This window comes from Pavona decussata, unplaced genomic scaffold (assembly GCF_977016875.1).
Source record: "Pavona decussata unplaced genomic scaffold, jaPavDecu1.1 SCAFFOLD_406, whole genome shotgun sequence".
NCBI classification, from domain to species: Eukaryota; Metazoa; Cnidaria; class Anthozoa; order Scleractinia; family Agariciidae; genus Pavona; species Pavona decussata.
Genome location: NW_028145774.1, coordinates 237,010 through 260,871, shown reverse-complemented (window position 1 = coordinate 260,871; position 23,862 = coordinate 237,010). Strand labels below are relative to the sequence as shown.

At 37.4% G+C, this 23,862-nt stretch overlaps 2 protein-coding genes and 1 long non-coding RNA gene across 5 annotated transcripts in view; 2 read left to right on the top strand and 1 right to left on the bottom strand.

The window, feature by feature from the left end:
- LOC146451042 (uncharacterized) overlaps positions 1–4,685 on the top strand; it is a 147,607-nt gene extending 142,922 nt beyond the window's left edge. The window contains exons 3-4 of one of the 3 annotated variants that reach the window (XM_085099641.1): positions 3,013–3,137; positions 4,195–4,685. In XM_085099641.1, coding sequence (XP_084955767.1) covers positions 3,013–3,137; positions 4,195–4,425 — 356 coding nt within the window. In that variant the 3' untranslated portion in view covers positions 4,426–4,685. The remainder of the gene's footprint in view (positions 1–3,012; positions 3,138–4,194) is intronic. The other 2 variants (XM_085099640.1, XM_085099638.1) reach the window with 2 other exon arrangements.
- The window catches only part of LOC146451031 (uncharacterized), a 351,087-nt gene that overhangs the window by 92,072 nt on the left and 235,153 nt on the right, over positions 1–23,862 (bottom strand). The gene's annotated exons all lie outside the window — the stretch shown is intronic.
- The window catches only part of LOC146451041 (uncharacterized), a 39,909-nt gene continuing 18,645 nt past the window's right edge, over positions 2,599–23,862 (top strand). The window contains exon 1 of the mRNA XM_085099647.1: positions 2,599–2,620. The gene's annotated coding sequence lies outside the window, so the exon portion shown is untranslated. The remainder of the gene's footprint in view (positions 2,621–23,862) is intronic.

The window sequence follows — 23,862 nt, the reverse complement described above, 5'->3', positions numbered from 1 at the left end:
ATGAAAGAACATTTTATTTCTTTCTCTGACTTTCCCTATTTTTTTAAACAGAAATCCACTGCTATGCATTACTTGACTTATTCCTGGAATTATGATTTACGATTGAAACTTTCCGTTCGTCTTTATATGCTCTCACCACCGAGAGAAGTAAGGCCTTCGTGTGAACTGGAGCAGTCAGAAACCTTTAACAACGAAGGGAGACCGAGGAATGAACAGCAAAGAATCGTTGTCATTGTCAATGCATGTACTGTGGGTTAACCCAATCCAAGTGGAACTCGTAATTAAGTTATATCTTCAACCATGCCATATAAAAACCACTATAAATTGAACAATCACTGGACTATGGTACACAGGTTCAAAAGATACTCTCACTGGCCTTGTCAAAGGCTGTTCGTATGGTGGATACTCTGGAGCACGCTAGGAGGATTTAACAATGACAACGTCAGACTTACACAGTGACGGCCCGTAAGAGATAACACCGTCTTTTAGACCGAACACGAAAATCTGAGAAATACCAGTCGTGCCCCTCATCCTTTGACACTAGTGCGCGCTAGAAAATAAATTAAGGTTAAACTCTTATCTTAAAATTTGATCAGCCCTTCCGTAAGCAATAATGCAGAATAATGTTGTGTATTTCCAGTTAACATTTTATCGCCATCAGTGACTCATCGCAAACAGACATTAAAGCTAGGTTTAACAAGTTAACCTAAAAAGAAGTTTTTTTTTTTCGTTCCATTCATGGTGAACGTCCTTATTACATTGATTAACCGTGTAACACATTGCAAATTTTGCGCACCTTTCAAGCTTGATCCACAACTTTTGTGCGTTGATCCATGGCGAAAGACAAATTTCACTCTCCTAAATATAATAGCTTTTTGTTTGAGGAGAGTATTGAAATACTGCGTTGAGGTTTCAAAAGGTCTTAATTTGTTAACTTGATTTAAATTAATTTCGGTTTTACTTTTCCTTTAATGTTATTTTATTGATGAGAATCCGGCACAGACAATACAGAGTGAATCTCAGAAGAGGAAAACTACATGATTATTGTTTCAGTCCATTAAATATACCTTGCAGACCTTGACTTGCCTCAATTTCTTCTTGTAATTTCAAAAATCATTTTCGCACTGTCATCACAAGGGCGAATCTTGACATTGTTTATTCCGGTGCTTTTCGCGCGCTTGTGTATCACATTTCACTTGTCACGCAATGAAAGTTGTTGCGTTGTTCAAAACTTTGAATCTCTAAATAATATGCGGATTTTGAGACAATTTTCAGCCTTGCCTCGGGGATGTGATATCGCCAGATATAATGTGAGTAACGATTGCAGACAAGTAAGAGCATTTCTTTATATCTAGTTTCCAGTCGTGTTACATGTATCCGGTTGTGATTGAATGAGTCAAGTAGTCAGTAACAAATTATTATGTTGCTCTATTCTTCAGTATTTTCGACAAACGTACAGAAAATCAAAGCCTGATTGGCGAGTGCATTTATACAGATGGGCATAGAGAAGATTTTTTGTTTCTACTTTCTGATCATAAATGTATACACAGGTAAAATAACGGACGCGTTTCATCCATGTAGCAAGTCGAGAAACGGCTGATGTTTACATTTACGTCGGTGCGCGATTTTTTCAGTTTTTTCCTGTGGTGGACTTTATTCGTAATATTTTAGGCAAATTCTGTTTTAGGTCACGTAAAAAGGAAGCATTTACACTTTCTAGCTTAATAATAACGGTAGTTTGGAAGTGTAGCATGATATGAGAGACAGGGTATTAATTTCACTGATTTCAAGTTATTTCCCTGCGAACGGCTCTTCCATCTCGCTTGAACGGCTCAATATAAACTCGAAAATTTTACCTGAAAGGAATCATTTGATAACCTAATGCTAATATGGGGAGCACTCAAGTTTGAAGCTAGTTATTTACGTGTATAAAAGCATGAAATGAACACAGAGACCTTGGCTTTTATCTAAAAGCTTCCGTGAAGTGTATTGATAAGTGCAAAGTAACAGGAGGAACATGAAGTACTGAAATGGCGAATTGTGTCAAAGTGCATTCCACACATCTCGACTTAGCGCGCTCGCTTTTCACGGGCCAAACTAAATATTTTAACATGATAAATAAGAGCAATTACCCGTTCAAAAAAGTGATTTCATTACCAGTATATTTGTATACCCTTGATGATATGGTCATCTGAAATATGGCAAAAATCACTCTATCTAAGGAATAGCAAACATTGTATTCTTTACGTGGGCAACTTTAAATGAAAGAATGTTCAGGTGGAGATAAAATATAGTTTAGAAGCAAGCACAAGGGATGTAAAAACGATTGTGAAAGTGTCAACTCGAGAAAACGCTACCTTGTCTTGAACGAGAGTTTTAAAAATGTACTAATTTGCATAATTTCAATCGGGCCATCGGTCGCGTTTTGGCCGATTTCGAACTTTCCCAATTTTTGCCAAAATAAAAATTCGCTGGAACTTTTGAATATTGTTTTTGAAAATAGTTCACCAAAAGGGTCTTTTGGGGCAAAAAAAAAAAAATTCGAATTTTCGCTTCTGTCCCCGGATTCTCGAAAGTTACTGACAACCGCTCTTAAAATGGGAAAGATTCACTAACACTGGTAAGTACACGCACATGACTGGTTAGCCCGACAAACTTGTGTGCTCGAAGTTGAAGACGGTGCCTCCTTAAAGAGATATATTTGTACAGTTTATGACTATCATGGAAAAGTAGATCTTACGAGGTTTATTGGGATCCCATAAGGAAATAATTAATTGTCAGCCAATCATAGAGCGCAGTTAAGTAAAACCAAGGCAACTGACTCCGCCTCTGAATTGAAAAACGCTCTAGTGCGCACGTAATGTACAGCACTCCGTCCTGAGTTCATCTCACAAGTGTTTTAAACGATTCGGAGAATATAATTGTCCAGCCTCCGTCTCCAAAAGATTATGGTGTAATAGAAACCCAGTTGGAAGATGTTTTTTAATAACAATTAAATACTATTTCATTAAGGATTTCAGATAATGAATTTCGAAGGAAGGCCGGGATCAAAGTGTATTCAATTTACTGACCCACGCGGAATTCAATACGCACTGAAAGCAGCAAAAGAAAATCAAGATTGGAAACTTGTGTTTGAGGTGAGTAACGCTCATGAACAAAAACACTGTTCCTTTCTACTTTACTGTTAAGTTCTAAAAATAAAAAAAATAAAAAATAAAAATAAATAAAATCTGACGTTTTTTAATTCTTTTTAGCCTGGGTCCAGATTGACGGAGCCCTCCAATATTAAGGACTATCTTAAGGAATGCTTCTTAACAATAGCCGATAGTCATTCCAGCAAAAGACCATTATTAAGGAACAATACGTTTAAGACATCTTAATTTAGGAAGAGGAGGGCTTCGCGTATTTGGCCCTTGGGCCTCGTGGCTTTTGGGTGAAAGTGGCAGTAAACTGCGAGCCTTAGTTAAGCTAATGTCAATGTCACAGAGGACAGTGTGAGCTCATTCAGTGTTCAACTTTTTCAGTTATTCAAAACAAATCAGGTAAGAATTGCCTGATTTGGTTACTTTTGAAAAGTTTGGGGCATATTGGCTGTGACTACGAGTCACCACCGACAGCTAATATGAAATGCCAGGAATCTGCCACACTTGGTTGCATCTGATTTCACAAATTAAGCGCTCAGTTTTGGCTAATTTATGGATCAGTGATTCAAACCTCTTCCAGACCCTATGGGGAACATTTGGCCAAACGGTCTCGTAAAATATAAAACACAAGAGAGGGTGTTTCATCAGATTTCCAGACATTGAGAAGTGGGTGGAAAAAAAGTTTCTTAACCAACTTTTTGGTGCTTGGAAAAAAACAGTCTTTGGAGTGTGTGATATATCTTCTCAAAACATAAAATAACTCTTGGGTAAATTCAAAGTAAGAGCTCACCAATTTTATGATAATTAAGGTCACATTTCCAAACTTCCTTCACGGTAGTAATTAATAAGTTCGAGTGGATTAAATATTACCGGTTAAAATACCCTCAGATATCGAATTCACAGTAACATATCGCCCTTGACGGTGAAATTTCTATTCGTTTGATGGTTGACTAGTTAACACCTCAGTCACTAGAAGAGTACCTAGAAGAGCACTGATTTGTTTCTAACATTTCTTAAGTACGTTTAATAACATTTCCACTTCCATTCACAGCAACGCCAATGCAGAAATACAAGTGACCAGGCTTTTGCGTTCAAGTTTGTTAGGACCGGCAAGAAACAAGGTCTGCGACGATTCGTATACCAACCCACTCTTGTTAACGAAACGATGTGTATTGGAGTAACCCGTGACTGCAATGAAAACTTATCTCTTATAGAGACAGATGATATTCATTCAGAAAGATCTTGTAGATTTATAAGGTTGAAATCAAGGCAAGACACTTAAGGATTTTATCAGCCTGATTGGTTTCCCTTTCTATCTATTTACTTAGAATAGTTGTGTTGTTCTTTCCTGTTAATGTACTTTGCCAAAACCAGTTCTCAACTCTGGTTTGGAATATCTGGCCTCCTAAACATGTTTACAGCATACTGTAAAATAAAGTAAGGCGTAATTTGAGTGATACTCGTAGAAAAGATGTAGAATAAAGTAAAATTGATGTAGAGTTGACGTAGGGAAGGACTAGTTCCTTAAAGAATAAAGAAGAGGTGCCTCCTCTTTGTTTAGCCAAGCGAGTTTTACACTAATTCTCAAATAATACTGCACTTAGATTAGTCTGCCTTAACTGGTTTTCTTTAACTGCGCGGTGTCTACTTGAATTGACAACTTTTCGTTATATGCAATAGGTGTTTCAGGTTAATTTCAGTCAAACCTTCATGTATCACGTTTTCTCAATACTGTGACTTATTTAGTTGTCGTCGTTGGAACTGTTTTGCTTAGTCCTCGGGGTTAAAGTCCGTTACAATTTTCGCCTGAAACTATTACCGACTATTGCTGATCACCGGAACATAAAGACATGCCATAAAAGTTTGTCACTTTGATTTTTGAACCTTCCTTCCGTCACAATCATTGGAAGAGTAATGTTTCCGTATCAACCCGGAAATTATCCCACCTATTTCAGAAATACAAAACCGAAACTTCTGTGGAAATTTCTACCTTTTACTGACTGACGGTTAAGAGCAAGCGTTTATGAACCGCTAGCTATTTTAAGCGTTTTTCAACCTTGTGAGCCACGTCGGAAAAAAAAACCCTCCCGTGGAATGGCAAGCGGATGATTCTACTCACCTCCCCGGTGAAGTGGCCAAGCGTGGTTGCCTCGGCTTAATTCCCGTTCAGGACAACATATTTTTCTTGTCATGTGAGGCGTGTGTCGAAAGTCACGTGTGAGATTCTCAATGGGGGGAGGGGGGGGGGGGACAATTTTGAAGGTTGACGGTTACATTTTACCGATTTCGATGGTTGACGATTATGAAGGGGAAATTTCTTCCATGAGTTAAAGTTAATACGAACTTTTGCGTCAGTTAATATTAACAAATTAATAAATGACGTCAGTTTTTCATGCGTCTGTCCTGTTATGCCGAGTATGGATCCCCAGACTACTTTGACAATGTTATAACAATAGACGCATGAAAAACTGACGTCAATTTGCTTTTCACTGTAACAAGAAGCCAGAAGGGACAAAATAAAGTTAAAACGCGGAATAAAAATGCGAGAAACTTACATTTCAAAATCTGACGCGACCAAAATCATGAACTTGTCTCGCTCTCTTATTGGTTAATGGGAAAAGAGGAGACTTTCTATTAGCTGAAAAGTGACAGATTGACGTTTGGATTTCTTAAAAATCCCCGTTCTCGTTCGTTACGTCAGGATCAACATTGCATAAATTATATATTTATGTATTAGTCCGGCAGATTGGTGCAAAAATATGACGGAATTGTGGGATTTATGGTAAAAGCACCAAATTTGGCACATAGATAGAGAATTACCTACTAAACAAAATTAGCTATGGACCAACTTGGAAAGTATCCCATAATTGCAGTTTTAACAGGTTTAGGGTGGCTCACTGAAATTTTAGCATGGAGACGAGGTTGAGATTTGATTTCTCGTGTAACAGCCACAGTCTTGCATCATAAGAGCGACAGCCCTCCAAAAGTGAAGATTTATTCAATATATTTGCTTTTCTTTGATCGTGGAATCGTTTCAGTTGATCATGTGACAGGTCACGTGATTGCATATCATGGCATACCTAATAAGATTTTGAGATGGCGATACTGCGCTGATATTGATGGATGGTTGTAGGGTGAAAATATATTTCAGAATAGACGAGGAAATAAGACCAATACGATGACAATATTTCTTCCAGCGTCGTCAATATAGCGCTGTAACGCTGCCCTAAAAATTGCGATTCAAGCAATTAACATAACAAAAAATAGGCTGTTGATTAAAATAGAAATCGTACCAGCTATTCACGGGTTGTTAAACGTGAACATCTACAGCCTTTTTTCTTTTTATTCTAATTTCTTTTAAAATTCTTTTCTTCTCGAGTTAGAAGGCTAACAAAACAAATTTAGACGGTTATCGTATGGGTTTTTCTGAAAGCAGAGTGAGATGAAAGAAAAAATATCCATATTTCACCTTTTCCATTGGATTTATACGATTCATATATCTCTAACTGTGTAACCGAAAATGGAATTAAGTTCATCGACCACAAATTTTAAACTTTTGTTGTTTGCATGAGTAAACCAACAAAGTAGCGTTATTGGCCAGGTTAATACTATTCCCACACATGTGTAGTCAGTTGAACACATCGCTCAGTTAGTTTTTGAAATATTATCGCCAATCGTCTTATTACTTGGTTGGAGTACCATATGAAATTAAAGTAAAAACTTTTTTTTTTAAGATCTGAATTCACGAAGTTAATTTCAAGCGAATTATTGCCATGTTTAGTCAAAACAAAGACTAAGATTATAAATGTATAAAAACGGCGCGCCAGCGCGGAAAAATCTTCGGCTATCCCTGCCGTGCTCTTTCTTCTTAGGCAACTTTCCAGCAATTTTACATCCCGCTAAGTTTTAAACAAAGCACTCTGTTTCCTTTCTGGAAATGAAAACTGCCCTTTGATAAGAAAAAGTTAGAAGCGAAACCTCCTCTACCCATTGTTCGAAGCAAGCGATTTATTGGTGGCTGGCTTTCCAGCTTTGTAATTTCATTTATCAAATTGACATTTCATCGTTCGCTTTGCTGATTTAACAAACAAGGTGTCTTTATCCTTGGCGTCATAGCGGACACCAGGATCCCAGGAGATTGGACAGCCTTCTTCGGGGTTGAGGAGAACAGAGAGGAACTTTTCCTTTACCTGCAGGCCGAGCAGCTTTCCACAATTGGAACTGACCTTGGAGAAGTAGTATCTACTAAACATGAGACAGTAGTCTTTAACAATGACATAACTGACGCCGCAGATCTATCACCCTGCGCGCGCAAAGAGGCCAACACAAGGCTCCTACTACATGCCGCTGACGCTGCAAGACGTGGGTACACTAAAGTAGTGGTGCGCACTGTCGATATGGATGCTATAGTTATCGCAGTTGCAAAATATTCAATACATTTCCTTATCCGAGCTTTGGATTGAGTTTGGCAAACACCTGAAATATTTGCCAGCACACGACATATCCCGTTGTATTGGCGAAGAAACGTCATAAGCTCTCCTCGCATTTCACGCCTTCGCAGACTGTGACTGTGCTTTTCAAGCTCTTAGCAATGCTCCAACGGTGGATGTTGTAGATGAAGTGATGCCTATTCTTGAGCGATACGTCACCATCATGTATGATTGTACCAGCACTTGCATGAAAGTAAATGATGCGCGGAGGGACCTATTCACACGTGCATGTAAAGGGAGAGACATTGAAGCCATTCCCTCCACCCCACGTCAACATGTAAAGAGGTCCACACACCAGGCAGGCCACTGCTGGGGCAATTCCTTGGTGCCGTCTCCTCTGTTTCCGTGTCCAAGTGAATGGGGCGGGGTGAAAGTCGTTAAAGATTTTTGGGCGCCATTGTTGATGACAACTCCCGAGGCATCTCAGAGCTGTCAGTAGCTACTGATGGGCTGGTTTCAAGAGTGAAAGAGGTTGTGCAGGACGATGGCAAAGCGTTAAGGCCGAACTGCCATGCACAGCACTGTGCAATTGCGCTGGACTGTGCGACCGAGAATGAACAACAGAATGCCGGATGCAAATGAACAAATCTGCGTATCACTTGCATTGTTAACAAAATTCCTATGAATTTGTGTTAAGCTAATTTTAGTTCGTTTGACCTTTTTAGGGCTTAATTTTTAAAGATTTTACTGTTTTGCAGTTTCTATATATGAACTTGGCCAAATAATTGAGCCAGGGTAAGATTATTAGGTCCAAAGCTAAGAATTATAAGCCTATTTACCCACGTGGTTGGTCACGTAATCACACGAGAAGGCCAATAAAATGTCTCAGAACGCAAATTCGTTATTCATTTTTTGTTTAACTTGTTAATTTCTTACGAAACATTGTCTCACTTTGCCGATGGAAATAAATAATTCACCCAGTCTCGTTTCCATGTTAGAAGTCAAACCCATCTGATAGTTACAATTATGGGATGGATCCCAAACGGGTCCATAGCAGTTTCGTAGTTTCTATGTATGAACTTGACCAAATAACTAACATGCAAATTGAGATTCAGGGTAAAATGACAATGTCCAATGCTTGGTTTTAAAACGCGTATTTGGTCACGTGGTTGGCCACGTGATCACACAAGAAGGCCAATAATGTAACAGAATCTATTTTGTATTTAATTTTTTTGGTTTAACTTGTTAATTCCTTTCGATACATTGTCTCACTTTGCTAGAAATAAATAAATAATTCATCCAGCCTCGTTTCCATGTAAGAAGTTAAGTGGGCCACCTTTAATCCGTTATAATTACAATTATGGGATAGATCCTCGGTGGGTCCATAGCTAATATTGTTCAGTAGGTAACTCTCTATTTTTGTGCAAAATTTGGTGCTTTTACCATAAATCCCACAATCCTTGCACCAATCTGCCGGACTATATCTGTCTGCTTATTCGACAATGAAAATTTCCCAATGAGCGCGTGAGAATTTCTGCAGTTATTGTAAAAAGTTGTCTGGAGGTTGAGTTTTGGTCAGAAACACGTTATTAATGTAGTTAGTCATTAATATTTTGAAACCAGGGCCCAGTTGTTCAAAGCCCGATTAAGGTAACCCTGGATTAACAGTAACTTTGGTTCGAGTTTAATTACACAACAATTAAGATTTTTCAAAAAGAGTTTTGTCCCACAGTTTTGACAATGACTTTTCTTTACCACTAGCTTAAAATTAGGGTTTAAAAGCAATTTTAACGACCGAGCAGGAAACCTCGGTTAACTTTTAATCGTGGATTAACTTTAATCGGCTTTCTAACAACCGGGCCCTGAAGTACTTCCAAACCGAAGTTAGATGTGATGTCAGTTTGGACAATAATTAAGTGGAAAAGCCGCGCCATAAAGTGAATATATTTGGGAACATAGAAACTGGTTAAAACGATTCTTTGAGAGCCAACTAGAAGTGCGGAAGGAATAAATAGTTGAGATAGTGATATTTGAAACACCTCAAAACCATTTGACGGCTAATAATAACTGTTTTTTTTTTACGGTTGATGGTTACGGTTGGCTAAATTTTAGGTTGTTTGACGGCTGACAGTTAACCCCATTGAGACCCTCCTTTTACACAGTGTTACTGTGAAATGTACATTTATCCATTTGTTTGAGCTACAGAAATAAGACATAAATGTTATAAGTACAAATTAAACCAGATTTTATTTCTTTGAAACAAATCTTAATTAGAAAATTTTTTACCTCTGTATACGGGACGGGGCAGGGACGTTAGCTTAAATTTACATCAGTACTAAGTTTGTATACCGCCTTTTAATTTACTGAGTCTAACATGTCAAATGTGCTGACTTCTGAATAGCACAGCCCATAAATCAATGTTATTTTCTAAAAATAAAATACGTTAAAGTCAAGTTATGATTTACAATAATCAATATATTATTCCATAAATACAAAGAAACTCAGTTCGTCAAAACAATCCGCATAATATTAACAGTATTCTTGAACAAAACCATGTTTAAAGCCGGTGTAGTTGAAAGCCTGAACTTTTGCAGAACACTTTTGATGCTATGAATTTTCAAATGTAATGCATCCTAAAACTGAAGCGATTGACAATCACATAAATCTATCGCTTTACTTACAGCGGTTATCAATAACACGCGACCTACCGCCTTCAAAAGAGTAGGATAAACTTGCTTTTTCGTGGACGTCACTATCAAAGAAAAGCTGTTGAAATTATTTTGAACTCTGATAAAATTCCAAGATAACCCGGCTAACTTAGGCCGCGGCTTAAGACAATCAGTGGACCTCCAAATCTGTTTATAAGTGGTTTATTTTACGTAAATAGATAGTTTTCTAGTCTGAGATGCAAGCCTTCTTGTTACCGTCAGCAGCAGAAAATGTTTAGATATGACTGTTGGCAAAATTGAAAATGGCTTAGAACCTGGTTTTGTTAAACACCGTCTAAACTGTCTTTTAATGACTGACCCTAAGAATTTTACCTCGCTAAGAGAAGGTAAACTTTATTTAAATTGATTTCCGAGCCAGATCAAGGGAAAATAAAAGGTATTTTAAATTAAACATTTTCATTTTCACTCCATGTAATAATTCGCACACTTGCACGCATCGCAGATTTTACAAAATAAACGTGTAGCGATTTAAAATGTTTTATAACAAAAATACAGCTTCACCAAAAAGACTTCTCTTATAGTTTTTTCTTAATTCAGTGTCAGTACGAGAATCTTCAAACGTTCAAGCTTTCAAACATGCACACGTGACATCACCTGTCACTCGTGTATTAAAGGCTGTTTCGCTGGGTTACAACCTTAAATGCCAGGAGTAACGCCTAATTCAAGATGATGGCCATTTTTATCTTCCAAAAATTAGCTGAATCACCGTTTCCTTTTGCAGGTCAGTTGTGAGTTCTTTTTTACTGTTATTCATTACTTTGAGCTTGATTGATTCTCTGGATATTTTGCCTACGATTTGGTGCATTAAAATCAGAAACTGGTTGTTATTGCTGATATCATTTCGAGCACCACAGGTTACCGCGTACAAGGCTGAGTTGCTCGAAGCATGATTAGCGCTAGCCATTGGTTAAGAGGTATTAAAACTTATAGGTTGTCATGGTATTTAACCCGGGTTAGCGCTAACCATGCTTCAAGCAACTGGGCCCAGGTCTTTAAAAATTGGTCACTGAATCGGGTACGTTCGAAATTCAAACAGCTCATAGTGCATTTTTAGAGCCAAACGGTAAAATGTCTTTGAGACTTTGCATTAATGCATTATTTGTTTTTTAGTTTTTAATTTTTTTTTATTTTTTTATTTGGGTAACCAGTCGTTTGTGGTTAATACGTTAATTAACTCGGCCGTCATGTTGAACTAGGCGTAACAAAAAATATTCCTCCATGCAGATAGAGAAGACGGTCTTTTTTCACGCTTAACCCAGGCCCCGCAGTCTTTCCAATCGTATCGGTTGTATCGAACCAGGGAGATCTTTCCAGTCTTGCTTCTTTTAACTATGGTACCGTTCCTCCTCAGTGATATTAATATGTGATACATCTCGGACTCAGCTGACGAGTTATTGAACAGGTAAACCCTCTTAGATGTACCTTGCGAGCAGAGGCCCTTCAATCTTCCTAGACTTATCTAGGAAGATCGAAGGGCAACTGCTCGCAGGGTAGCTTAGATGTAAAGAGGAACTTTCTCTCCAATTGATATTGGTTGCATGACGGCTGTAAAAGAACTTCTATATACTGTAAAGCAAAGTTTCGCATTTTTATTTTGAAACCGGTTGTAAATAGACCATTTTAATACGGTATATTAAAATTCTAGCTTGGCTACGAGGTTCAGGGAATAAACCAAACAAAAAAATTAATTATTCATCTCTGAACCTCAAAACAAAACACTTTATTAAAACAGACAGTTGCAAGCTGGTTATATACCTACCCGCAAATAGCTGAAGCTAGTCGAGGCGGGTAGGTATGTCTATACGTACTGAACTAAATAAAAATAAATTTGGTGTTTACAAATTGACTAAAATAAAAATTAGATAAGTAGTAAACAAACAAGTGACGCAAAAAGGATTCGCTAGCTTATAGAAATAAAAGGACTGTTACAAATTTACAAGCTTTTCATTATTTGAAGAATTGAAGAAGGTATAAGGTAAGCATTTTCTTTCTTTAAAATGTTAATTAGTTTTTCATGTATTTGTTTTTTGAATAATTTCCTGTTGTCAGACTTTCTAATATTATCCGTTAAAGAATTCCATAGCCGTGCGCCAAATCAAGAAAATGAATTCTTTAGTTGATCAAGACGTGAAGACATGATTCAATGAAATTTCTTTTTGCTTTTCTTTTGTTTTATCCCCCAAGCCTCGTAGCCAAACTAGAAATTTAATTTAATACATCAGAAATGGTCTATTAAAATAAGTGAGGGGCGGGGGAGAAGATTCCTCAAATTTTAGTATCAGATTCATCTGACAAAACTTGACGTCACATCCTGTAAAATTGGCGCCCAGCATCCTCTCTCGGCGAAGTCGAATGATGGCGTCTGGGTCGGACATGATTTCTTCGGATTTTTGAACCATCAGTATCAGGAATTGTGAACTGTGGATATGAAAGATGTTGTAAAGATATTGCTTCTACTTCGTGAGCAAGGGTTTTCCAAAGGAGTCATTTTTTCTATTGTTTTGACGGAAAATACGAGACAGCTAAGCGTCGTGTCATGGCGAGAATTTCACACCCTCAAAACGAGTGGCGTTCAGACTTTTGGCTCTTGTGGCTTCTGATCGTTCGAAAGCTGAAATTTTAATAGCCTATCCCGTGTGCAACATAATGGACGAGACATCGTCAGTCATAGTTTGCAGTGTTAACATCGGGAACCTAATTATCTCTCGACGTGAAGTGTTGGAAGCCTGTATCATTGAAGTTGTTCCAATTGTCTTCGTTGTAAGAGACTCGTAATCTTCCAGGTGAGTAAATGTAGTTGTCTTCATTTCCAGTTCTTTTCTGCCTACGTGAGTACCTTTACATGTGGGCTTTAGAGTATGAAGTCGGTGTTGTGCTTCGTAGTTCTTTAATAAAGACGCAAGTTACGTTCAATTAATAAATAGCTATAGTAATTCTCTTATCTGAAATGCATTTCATATCATGTTGTCCTGCCAGTTCAGGCTTGAGGAGGGGCTTGAGTTAGAAAATGTATCTGCGTGGCCTGGTTCATATTGCTAGTGTGAGACAGTTGTTAAAGTTATTGATGTCAAGCCATCTTAAACAATAAATTAAATAGCATTATTGCGAATGACATTATTTCTCAAGTATTGAAAGAAACAACCCCTTCACCCTTTACTTTATCTGCACTCTCACCAATTGGGTGCTCATGGGTTAAGGGTTTTTATACATTTTTGCACTATAATTATGCACCTGTGACATCAAATTGTGGTAAGAACAAACGGTATGCCACAAGCCACAGACAAGTGGCATGACTGATGTTCTTACTTTGTTTTGAAGTCCTCTTTGGGTTATCAAAGGACACATGGAAGACCAAATGGACTTTGAAAACTCTTTATGGCTGACAATGTCATTTGTACATCATATAACTATTTACCAGTCATTTCAGTTATGTTAGTTGGTGCCAAATATTTAAGGGTGGGGAATTATCTTTTTCTCTGTGTCCAAGGTTAGGAAGAGAACATAAAGTAGAAAAATATATATATTTACAAATTCCTGGAGGTTATCTGTCAGCAGAAATTGACCCATACATTAAGTTCAAATAACATTGTCTCCTTTGAACCAATGAAATTCAAAGTTCATTTTGACAAGGAATATTGAGTTCTGTTTAATTCAATGAAAAATCAAAAGTTCAATAACCACACAATCAGCTCAAAAACCACACATCAATTCAGTGACAGTTGACCAATGTAACAAGAATTATAGGTGATGTGTTTTCAATTTTCTCTCCTTCATGCTTGTCAAGGATGCAAATGAGAGGCGTGCTTGTAAATTTTTATATTAGTTCAATTCAAAGATGGCTTAAAAATTCCATCACCAGACCAAACCAACAAACCTCCCACCCCTCCCACCCCTCCCCCCCCCGCCCCGCCAAAAAGGGGAGGATTATATAAATGTATATATTTGTTAACCACCTGTGATAGCAGACCTCAAAATTAAGGAAATTTACTGGTGTGGGTGTTTTTAGTTCAATGGGTCTTGCAGGTAGGGAAAGGGAAGGAAGTGGACGAATATGTTTGCATTATATTAATAGGGTTTATAAGTTTTATTACCATAGTTTAGAATTTTCCTTACCTACATGAAATTTTTAGGGATTTAATGTTTTTAATTTTTCTTTTTAATTATTTTATTTTTAGGGATTTAAACAAAAACTCAAAAGGAAAGAGATCAGCAAATCCCCCCTTAAACGGCTAGAAAGGAAACAGACAGAAAACGGAAGAACGCAACAAGACTGGAAGAAACTGTGATGGCCGTACAGTTACTAGAAGACAAGGAGGAGCTTGTAAAAAGGGAAACAGGGATTGTGGCACTTGAGAGAAGAGTCAAGAGACAAGAAGAGTCAGTTAAAAAGTAAAGCGAACAAATTAAAAAAATAAATAAATAAATAAATAAATAAAACAGTAATGGAGGCCCAGTGGGTGGCTGACCAGCTAAGGCATATGGCTGGTCAGCTTGACAGCTTGGCTGACTAAATTTTGGATCATAGGAATACGTCAATGTAATTAAACATGATGCTCTACACCAATGTGAAAATTATTGTCAGCAGACATTTATTAGACTTTGACACAGTAAATTATAATGAATCATATACACTGTAGCTAAGTGGCCATTGTAGTTACTTCCGGTCTTGTCGCATTCTTCATTTTGCTCTCTGTTTCCTTTCTTGCCGTCTCAGGGGGGTTTGCTGGTCTCTTTCTTTTTGAGTTTTTCTTTAAATCTCTAAAATAAAATATTTAAAACGAAAAATTGAAAACATTCCATCCCTAAAAATTTCATGTAGGTAAGGAAAATCCTAAACTATGGTAATGTAACTTATAAACCCTATTAATATAATGCAAACGTATTTGCTTGGAATTGGAATTTTATATAAACTTAGATACTATGTCTCTAAGAATACGCTTAAAGAACTACACTATACGCTCATATATGCGTATCGAAATTACTGGTCAATGAGCTGGGGTACTGCATGCCAAACAAAATTTAAAAAGATAAGAATAAGCCATATTACTGCCTTCACTGCATCTTCTTTGCACACAAAAGAGATAATGCAACATTTTACTCTATTCGAAATCCTTAAGCTAGAAAACATTTTTAAGTTGAAAAATTGGTTCCCTTGTGCATAAATTACAATACAATAAAAAAAAAACGCCCCCTGCACTCCATGATCTTGTTTCCCTAGCTTCTGATATCCATAAATATAATACTAGATTTGCCACTAGTCAAAACCTGTACAGACCATTTTCTAGAACTAATTATGGTATAGCACGGTTTAGAGTAGTGGCATCACAAACCTGGGAAACAATTCCAATGGAAGTTAAGTATCTGCGCCACAATGTTTTTAAGAAGAAATACAAACTTTTTCTACTTGATAGCCAAACATTAATAACATTAAAAAAATTTAACGCATACTATATACTTATATATTTGCCGCAAACACTTTTCTCCTTACTGTTGTATTTTCATCTCCCAAACCTAATTTAATTAGCAGAGCTCTTCAACCAGTATTATAAATTCTACTTTCATCTATTTTATTTAATTGCACAGAGATATTTTACAATAACTCTCCAAATTCCGGCGCGCTGATTGGCTCATAGCTATTGTCTATAAAAGTACAGACAATAAAAATGACGTCAGATGTAACGCGCGCGCTTTTTTAACGAAAAAAAATTGCCAATTCCGCTCATACTTTTTCCATGTTATTGTAAAAAACAAATTGGCAGCAGTTTTCTATGGTCTATACTTTTATAGACCATAAAAAGACGTCAGAAAATGTCCAAAACTTGGCAGTGAAACCACTCGGCTGTGGCTCGTGGTTTGACTTGGGTTTTGAACATTGTTTGACGTCATTTTATTGTCTATGAGAGTATAGGCCATAGAAAACTGCTGTCGATTTGTTAAGTGGCCAACACGAAAGCCCTGCTCCTTTGACCACGTAGAAGGTAAAATCATTCAATTAAGTGCTCTTCACGTTTCATTGTTTCTTACTATAAAATATATTGTATTTCGTTGTAATAAGACAATAGTGTGAATAACATTGAATTTAATTCAATTGAATTGTCCACTTCCTTACCTTTTCCTACCTGCAGGACCCATTGAACTAAAAACACCCACACCAGTAAATTTTCTTTATTCTGAGGTCTGCTATCACCCAGGTGGCTAATAAACATATATACATTTATATAATCCCCCCTTTTTTGGCAGGGCGGGGGGGGGGGGGGGGGGGAGGCTGGGAGGTTTGTTGTTTTGGTGTGGTGATTTGCATCCTTGACAAGTATGAAGAAGAGAAAGTTGAAAACACATCACCTATAGTTTTTCTTACATAGGTCTACTGTCACTGAACTGATTTGTGTTTTTGAACTATTGCTATGGCTATTTGACTTTTTGATTTTCAATGAACCATAGGACTTCTAGATTTTTACAAATTTACCAACGGACCACTAATCTGCATCATTGACAAGAAGGAGGTGGAACTATGTCCAAGAAAAAGCTACATTATTGGGCAGCTGTTGCCAAATATGATTACAAAGACAAACAATGGATAAGTGGGCAACAGATTTTTAAATGCATGTAAGCCTGTTACCATTTGTAATACATGGATACTTATTAGTTTCACTTGTACTTTCTGCCTACTCTAAATATGGACCACGCTCCCGTAAACCGTCTCCCCTCCTCTTTCCTCTTATCTGTCCCATTGGAATAAAAAACTTTTCACCTATAGTTATTCTTACATTTAAGGTCAACTGTCACTGAACTGATGTGTGGTTTTTGAACTGATTGTGTGGTTATTGAACTTCAAAACAAGGTAAGAACATCAGTCATGCCACTTGTCTGTGGCTTGTGGCATACTGTTTGTGGCATACTGTTTGTTCTTACCACAATTTGATGTCACAGGTGCATAATTATAGTGCAAAAATGTATAAAAAGCCTTAACCCATGAGCACCCAATTGGTGAGAGTGCAGATAAAGTAAAGGGTGAAGGGGTTGTTTCTTTCAATACTTGAAAATAATGTCATTCGCAATAATGCTATTTAATTTATTGTTTAAGATGGCTTGACATCAATAACTTTAACAACTGTCTCACACTAGCAATATGAACCAGGCCACGCAGATACATTTTCTAACTCAAGCCCCTCCTCAAGCCTGAACTGGCAGGACAACATGATATGAAATGCATTTCAGATAAGAGAATTACTATTAATAGCTATTTATTAATTGAACGTAACTTGCGTCTTTATTAAAGAACTACGAAGCACAACACCGACTTCATACTCTAAAGCCCACATATAAAGGTACTCACGTAGGCAGAAAAGAACTGGAAATGAAGATAACTACATTTACTCACCTGGAAGATTACGAGTCTCTTACAACGAAGACAATTGGAACAACTTCAATGATACAGGCTTCCAACACTTCACGTCGAGAGATAATTAGGTTCCCGATGTTAACACTGCAAACTATGACTGACGATGTCTCGTCCATTATGTTGCACACGGGATAGGCTATTGAAATTTCAGCTTTCGAACGATCAGAAGCCACAAGAGCCAAAAGTCTGAACGCCACTCGTTTTGAGAGTGTGAAATTCTCGCCATGACACGACGCTTAGCTGTCTCGTATTTTCCGTCAAAACAATAGAAAAAATGACTCCTTTGGAAAACCCTTGCTCACGAAGTCGAAGCAATATCTTAACAACATCTTTCATATCCACAGTTCACAATTCCTGATACTGATGGCTCAAAAATCCGAAGAAATCATGCCTGACCTGGACGCCATCATTCGACTTCGCCGAGACAGGCTGCTGGGCACCAATTTTACAGGATGTGACGTCAACTTTTGTTGGATGATTCAGATACAAAAAAAGTGCCAGGCGCTATGGATTGTCCCCCCCCCCCCCCCCCTCCTCCCCCGCCCTGAATTAAGTATAACGTATGTTTTTTTTTTTTTTTTTTTTTTTAATTTTTTTTTTTGGTTAGCTTAAATTGCCAAATAAATCAATGAATACGTTTTGCCTGCGTTAGAGTAAGCATCCTGTAAATCAAGGGAACGCCATCATTATTTGTTCTCATTTCTGCTCTCTCTCGCTCCCTACTTCTTGCAAACTAGAATAGATTGGGAAACAATGATATTCTTTAACCTAATACTAGGTTTAAGCAATTGCAAAAGGAAACTCTTTAAAATTAATTCTTCGTTAGTTTCAAACTATTCCGTTCAGTCTAATTACTCTTTCGACTTCACACCGGCCGCCCTGCCAGCCGGCTGATCATGATTCATCCCACGCAGGGCGGATACGGGAAGTTTGTTGTATAAACTTGAATCGACAACGGCGCCATGACAGAATAGAATATGGTTGTTGTATACCCCCTATGCAGTCGGACGTGCATTATTTCTTTCTTCTTTGTTGTTGTTGTTGTTGTTGTTGTTGTTGTACATACATACATACATACATACATACATACATACATACATACATACATACATACATACATACATACATACATACATACATACATGCATGCATGCATACATACATACATACATACTTTATTGTTACCTCCCCAATGGGGCTTTTCAGGAATAATTATTTAAATACTAAAGTTACTAATAACTACACAATCACAATTAATCAAATTTAAGAAAACATTCACAACATTCAGTGTAAACTTTATAATCGAGAAAAATACTAAAAATAAATGAAGTTCAGGAAGTATTTACAAAAATTGTCCAAAAGCTTATTCTTTAAGATACGTATAGTTTCTTTATGTTTGCATGTAGCGGACGTGCTAGACCGCACGGTTCGGCAATAGACAAGTTTACAAGATTACAAGAGCGTAAACTGAATTAATGTTTGCGTTTAATTATCAAAAATGTGCTTAACACGATTTATTTCAACAAGTTCAAAGCCATACACGAAGAGACTAATTTACTAAATATGGCAGTCATTAGATGTCAAGTGGGAATCTACGATATCTCCCAAGTCCTTCACTGATGTAACAGGCTTGATGGTTTTACCCAGAAAAGTCAGCTTCAGGTTTGTCATCCTTTGAAGCAATTGACGGGTGTTCCGGATAAAAAAAAAAAAAAAAGAAACCTCCCGGGAAGTTGAGCTTGAGCCAACATCGCAGTCGTGGTATCGATTAAGACCCGTGAGATATCCTCTGATGCAGACCTCTTATATTAGTTGTCTCTCGCGAAATCAACACGTCACGCTCATGTAAATGTTACATGTAAATGTTACAATAAATATTACGCATGTGCTTCACATCCCATTCACTCCTTGCTGAAGCATGTAACTTGTTTCCTTTAAGTAAATCCGTAAACGTGTTGTATGGTTTATGTTTTGTGCATATATTCACTAGGTATGCATGCAACTATCACTTGTAAAACAAATCCCTGATCCCTGCGTGAGCACTAGTTTAGCCTTTTAATGATACTTCAGAAAACCGGATGGCGGATCGACGACATTTTATTTGAGGAAATCTAAGAACAAAATCAATCCACTCAGAGTTTTACAGGTGTTGGCTCTAGGTAAATAGTTTTTCCTTTCCGGTATATGCCTGGTCAGTTGGCGGCATAAGGGCGCATTCTTCGAGACTCGTAATTCCGGAATAGGCCGAATACACGGAATGTACGGTGTTCATGTTCTTTCAAGACCTATTCTGGTTTTCGAAATTAACAGAATAGTATGCTGAAAACTGATAGCGGAATGAACGCAATACAGTAGGCTCAAAATAAGGGGAATTGTATTCCGTTTCAATTCAAACATCAAAACTAACCTTGAGAGAAAATTCCTGCACATCGTCGACAGATGCTTTTCAAAACACCACCCACTCCACAAGATTTTCAACAGAGACACAATTAAATTGAGCTACTCATGCATGCCAAACATGAAATCTATCATCTCATCGCACAACAAGCACGTTCTTTCAAATGTAAACTCACCAACGCCAGAACCTGACACCTGCAATTGCAGAAGAAAACCGGACTGTGCACTCGAAGGAAAATGCCTTCAAACAAACGTCATCTACCAAGCCACTGTAACTACTAAGACAACAACTGAAACTTATGTCGGACTGGCAACAAATTTTAAGGAACGTTACAGAAACCACCAGACATCCTTTCGACGCCCGAACAGAAGAAACGAGACAGAACTGTCAAAACATGTTTGGACTTTGCAAGACAGCAATAAACCCTCAGTTCCAGATTAAATGGAAGGTTTTAAAGAAATGTAAGCCATACAGCAACGCTAACAAATGTAATCTTTGTCTTTTTGAAAAATTCATAATCATCTGTAAAAAAAGAGCTGTGTAACCTTAACAGCCGAAACGAGCTAGCGAGTTCGTGCCGCCACAGAAAGAGATATGTACTGCAGAACTTTAGAGTCACGCAACTAAGGCACGATGCATCTGTTACCTAGATACTCTACTGAATATAACGCATCTCTATAGTAACTACCCATATTTTACTGCCAGCCTGTTATTTGAAAAGTCAGTCGTTAAAAATTGCCTGATGAGTGTGGTCCGATAACTTCGAACCATAGGAAACAGTATTGTCGCAATAAACGATGAAAACTCCTGAAGCCTGAACTTCTGTCAAGAATTATACATACATACAGACATACTTTATTGTTACCTCCCCAATGGGGCTTTTCAGGAATAATTATTTAAATACTAAAGTTACTAATAACTACACAATCACAATTAATCAAATTTAAGAAAACATTCACAACATTCAGTGTAAACTTTATAATCGAGAAAAATACTAAAAATAAATGAAGTTCAGGAAGTATTTACAAAAATTGTCCAAAAGCTTATTCTTTAAGATACGTATAGTTTCTTTATGTTTGCATGTAGCGGACGTGCTAGACCGCACGGTTCGGCAATAGACAAGTTTACAAGATTGCAAGAGCGTAAACTGAATTAATGTTCGCGTTTAATTATCAAAAATGTGCTTAACACGATTTATTTCAACAAGTTCAAAGCCACACACGAAGAGACTAATTTATTAAATATGGCAGTCATTAGATGTCAAGTGGGAATCTACGATATCTCCCCAGTCCTTCACTGATGTAACAGGCTTGATGGTTTTACCCAGAAAAGTCAGCTGCAGGTTTGTCATCCTTTGAAGCAATTGACGGGTGTTCCGGATAAAAAAAAAAAAAATCTCCCGGGAAGTTGAACTTGAGCCAACATCGCAGTCGTGGTATCGATTAAGATCCGTGGGATATCCTCTAATGCAGACTTCTCATATTAGTTGTCTCTCGCGAAATTAACACGTCACGCTAATGTAAATGTTACATGTAAATGTTACAATGTTACGCATGTGCTTCACGCCCCATTCACTCCTTGATGAAGCATTTAACTTTTTTTCTTTACGTAAATCCGTAAACGTGTTGTGTGGTTTATGTTTTGTGCATATATTCACCAGATATACACGCAACTATCACTTGTAAAACAAATCCCTGATCCCTGCGTAAGCTGACTAGTTTAGCCTTTTAATGATACTTCAGAAAACCGGATGGCGGATCGACGACATTTATTTGAGGAAATCTAAGAACAAAATCAATCCACTCAGAGTTTTACAGGTGTTGGCTCTAGGTAAATAGTTTTTCCTTTCCGGTATATGCCTGGTCAGTTGGCGGCATAAGGGCGCATTCTTCGAGACTCGTGATTCCGGAATAGGCCGAATACACGGAATGTACGGTGTTCATGTTCTTTCACGGCCTATTCTGGTTTTCGAAATTAACAGAATAGTATGCTGAAAACTGATAACGGAATGAACGGAATACAGTCCGCTCAAAATAAGGGGAATTGTATTCCGTTTGGGAAGCTTTTCGTTTTAATGGGAAGACCTGGAATTGTATTCTTTTGGTAACTGATATTCTGTGTATTCTGTCATAACTGAACCCGAATAAAAATAGCCAGAATTGTTCTATTGGTACATGTATGCACCCAAGTCAGTTTTGGCAGAGAAAGCGAATTACTGGAAGGCTGCTACAAAAGGCTAATAAAAGAATGTCTGGTGTTAAATACTAATGTTACTAGCTTTAATATAACGCTTGTAAATATCAATGTGGGAGGAAAAACAGGAAATATTTTATTAAGTAGCTGGCACTACACAATCTTTATGAGTCGAGCTTGGGAGAATTCACTCGGTGAGGAGACCAGGGATCTGACGCAGTGGTGAGAGTACTCTTCTCCCACCAATGTGACCTGGGTTCTGAAATTCATGGATTCGCATTCTTATGTGGGTTGAACTTGTTCAGGTTGATTCTACTCCCTGCTCCAACAAACATAACTAGTACTGTAGGTGCTTCCGCTCAACATTTCGATGTGTAACTGGGTATGGCTTTGCTCTTCGTATCAGTTAGTAAGCATGGGTTTAGTTTTTTAAGGGATTGTACTGATAAAATAAAATAAATCAACCACTTTATTTAAGGACGGTGCCTATTAACACCAAAGTATTCTTGCACGGTTTATGACTATGCGGGAAAAGCAGATTTTAGTATTAGCTATGGAAATCCAAAAAGAAAATTTGGGGTTACCACGCATTTTTTAGAGATAATTAAGCAACAATTTTCTAAAAAACACTAGTATACAAGGCAATATATGGTATCTTTTTTTTTTTTTTACTGAAGCTTTATTATCTCTGAAAAATGCATGGTTAACCCCACTTTCCTTTTTGGATACCAAAAGCACTTGCTAAGTTCTGCTTTCCCCGGATAGATTTAAACCACGCAAAAATATCCACCACACATGGGAAATCTGAATATCACGAGATGCGCATAACGTATGCGTAGTAGCAATAGTAGTAGCTCAGAGCACTAATTGGGGACACTTTCCTGGTCGAATTGGAATTTAGAAGTATTGGTTTTTGAGGAGAGGACGAAAACCAACAACAAACCAACATGTTTTGACTGCTTTTCGAAAGAGAGAAAGAGACGTGTTCTTTCCTACGTATCCGCGAGAAATGTGTAAATTTTATACCCGAAAAGCCGTGCATGCCTTCATTATCTATAACAAGAAGAAGAATGAAAATAGGCTCATTAGGTTACGCGCTTCCCAGGAATTTGTTGAGTCTTATCGTTCACAGTTTATGTCTTTTACGTAATAACCTTTTTTTAATCGAGTGTATACATTAGATATGATAAAATGATCAAAATGTACGGACATAAATGATATAGGCAAGACTTGAAAACGGGTCGGAGAAATAACGTATTTGTCATAAAATTTGACTACGAAATTACCTCACATGAAAATAAACAATTCATCACTTTTAAAGGTCGACGTCGTGACAAGGGTATTAAAAAGTAGAGAACTGAGTCCGTAGTCCGTCATACTTTTCAGGTAAAGTACTGATTTAATGTTTATTTTAAAATTTAACATATTTAGTATATCAATGAAATCTCTTTTGATGGTACTATTCAGGAATAGATTAAAGCTCATCCTGTATGAACATCCTTTTGGTTTTTTATCAGTTGTTATTTATGCTGAAAGTTAAGGTTCAAAATAACCAAACAAACAAACA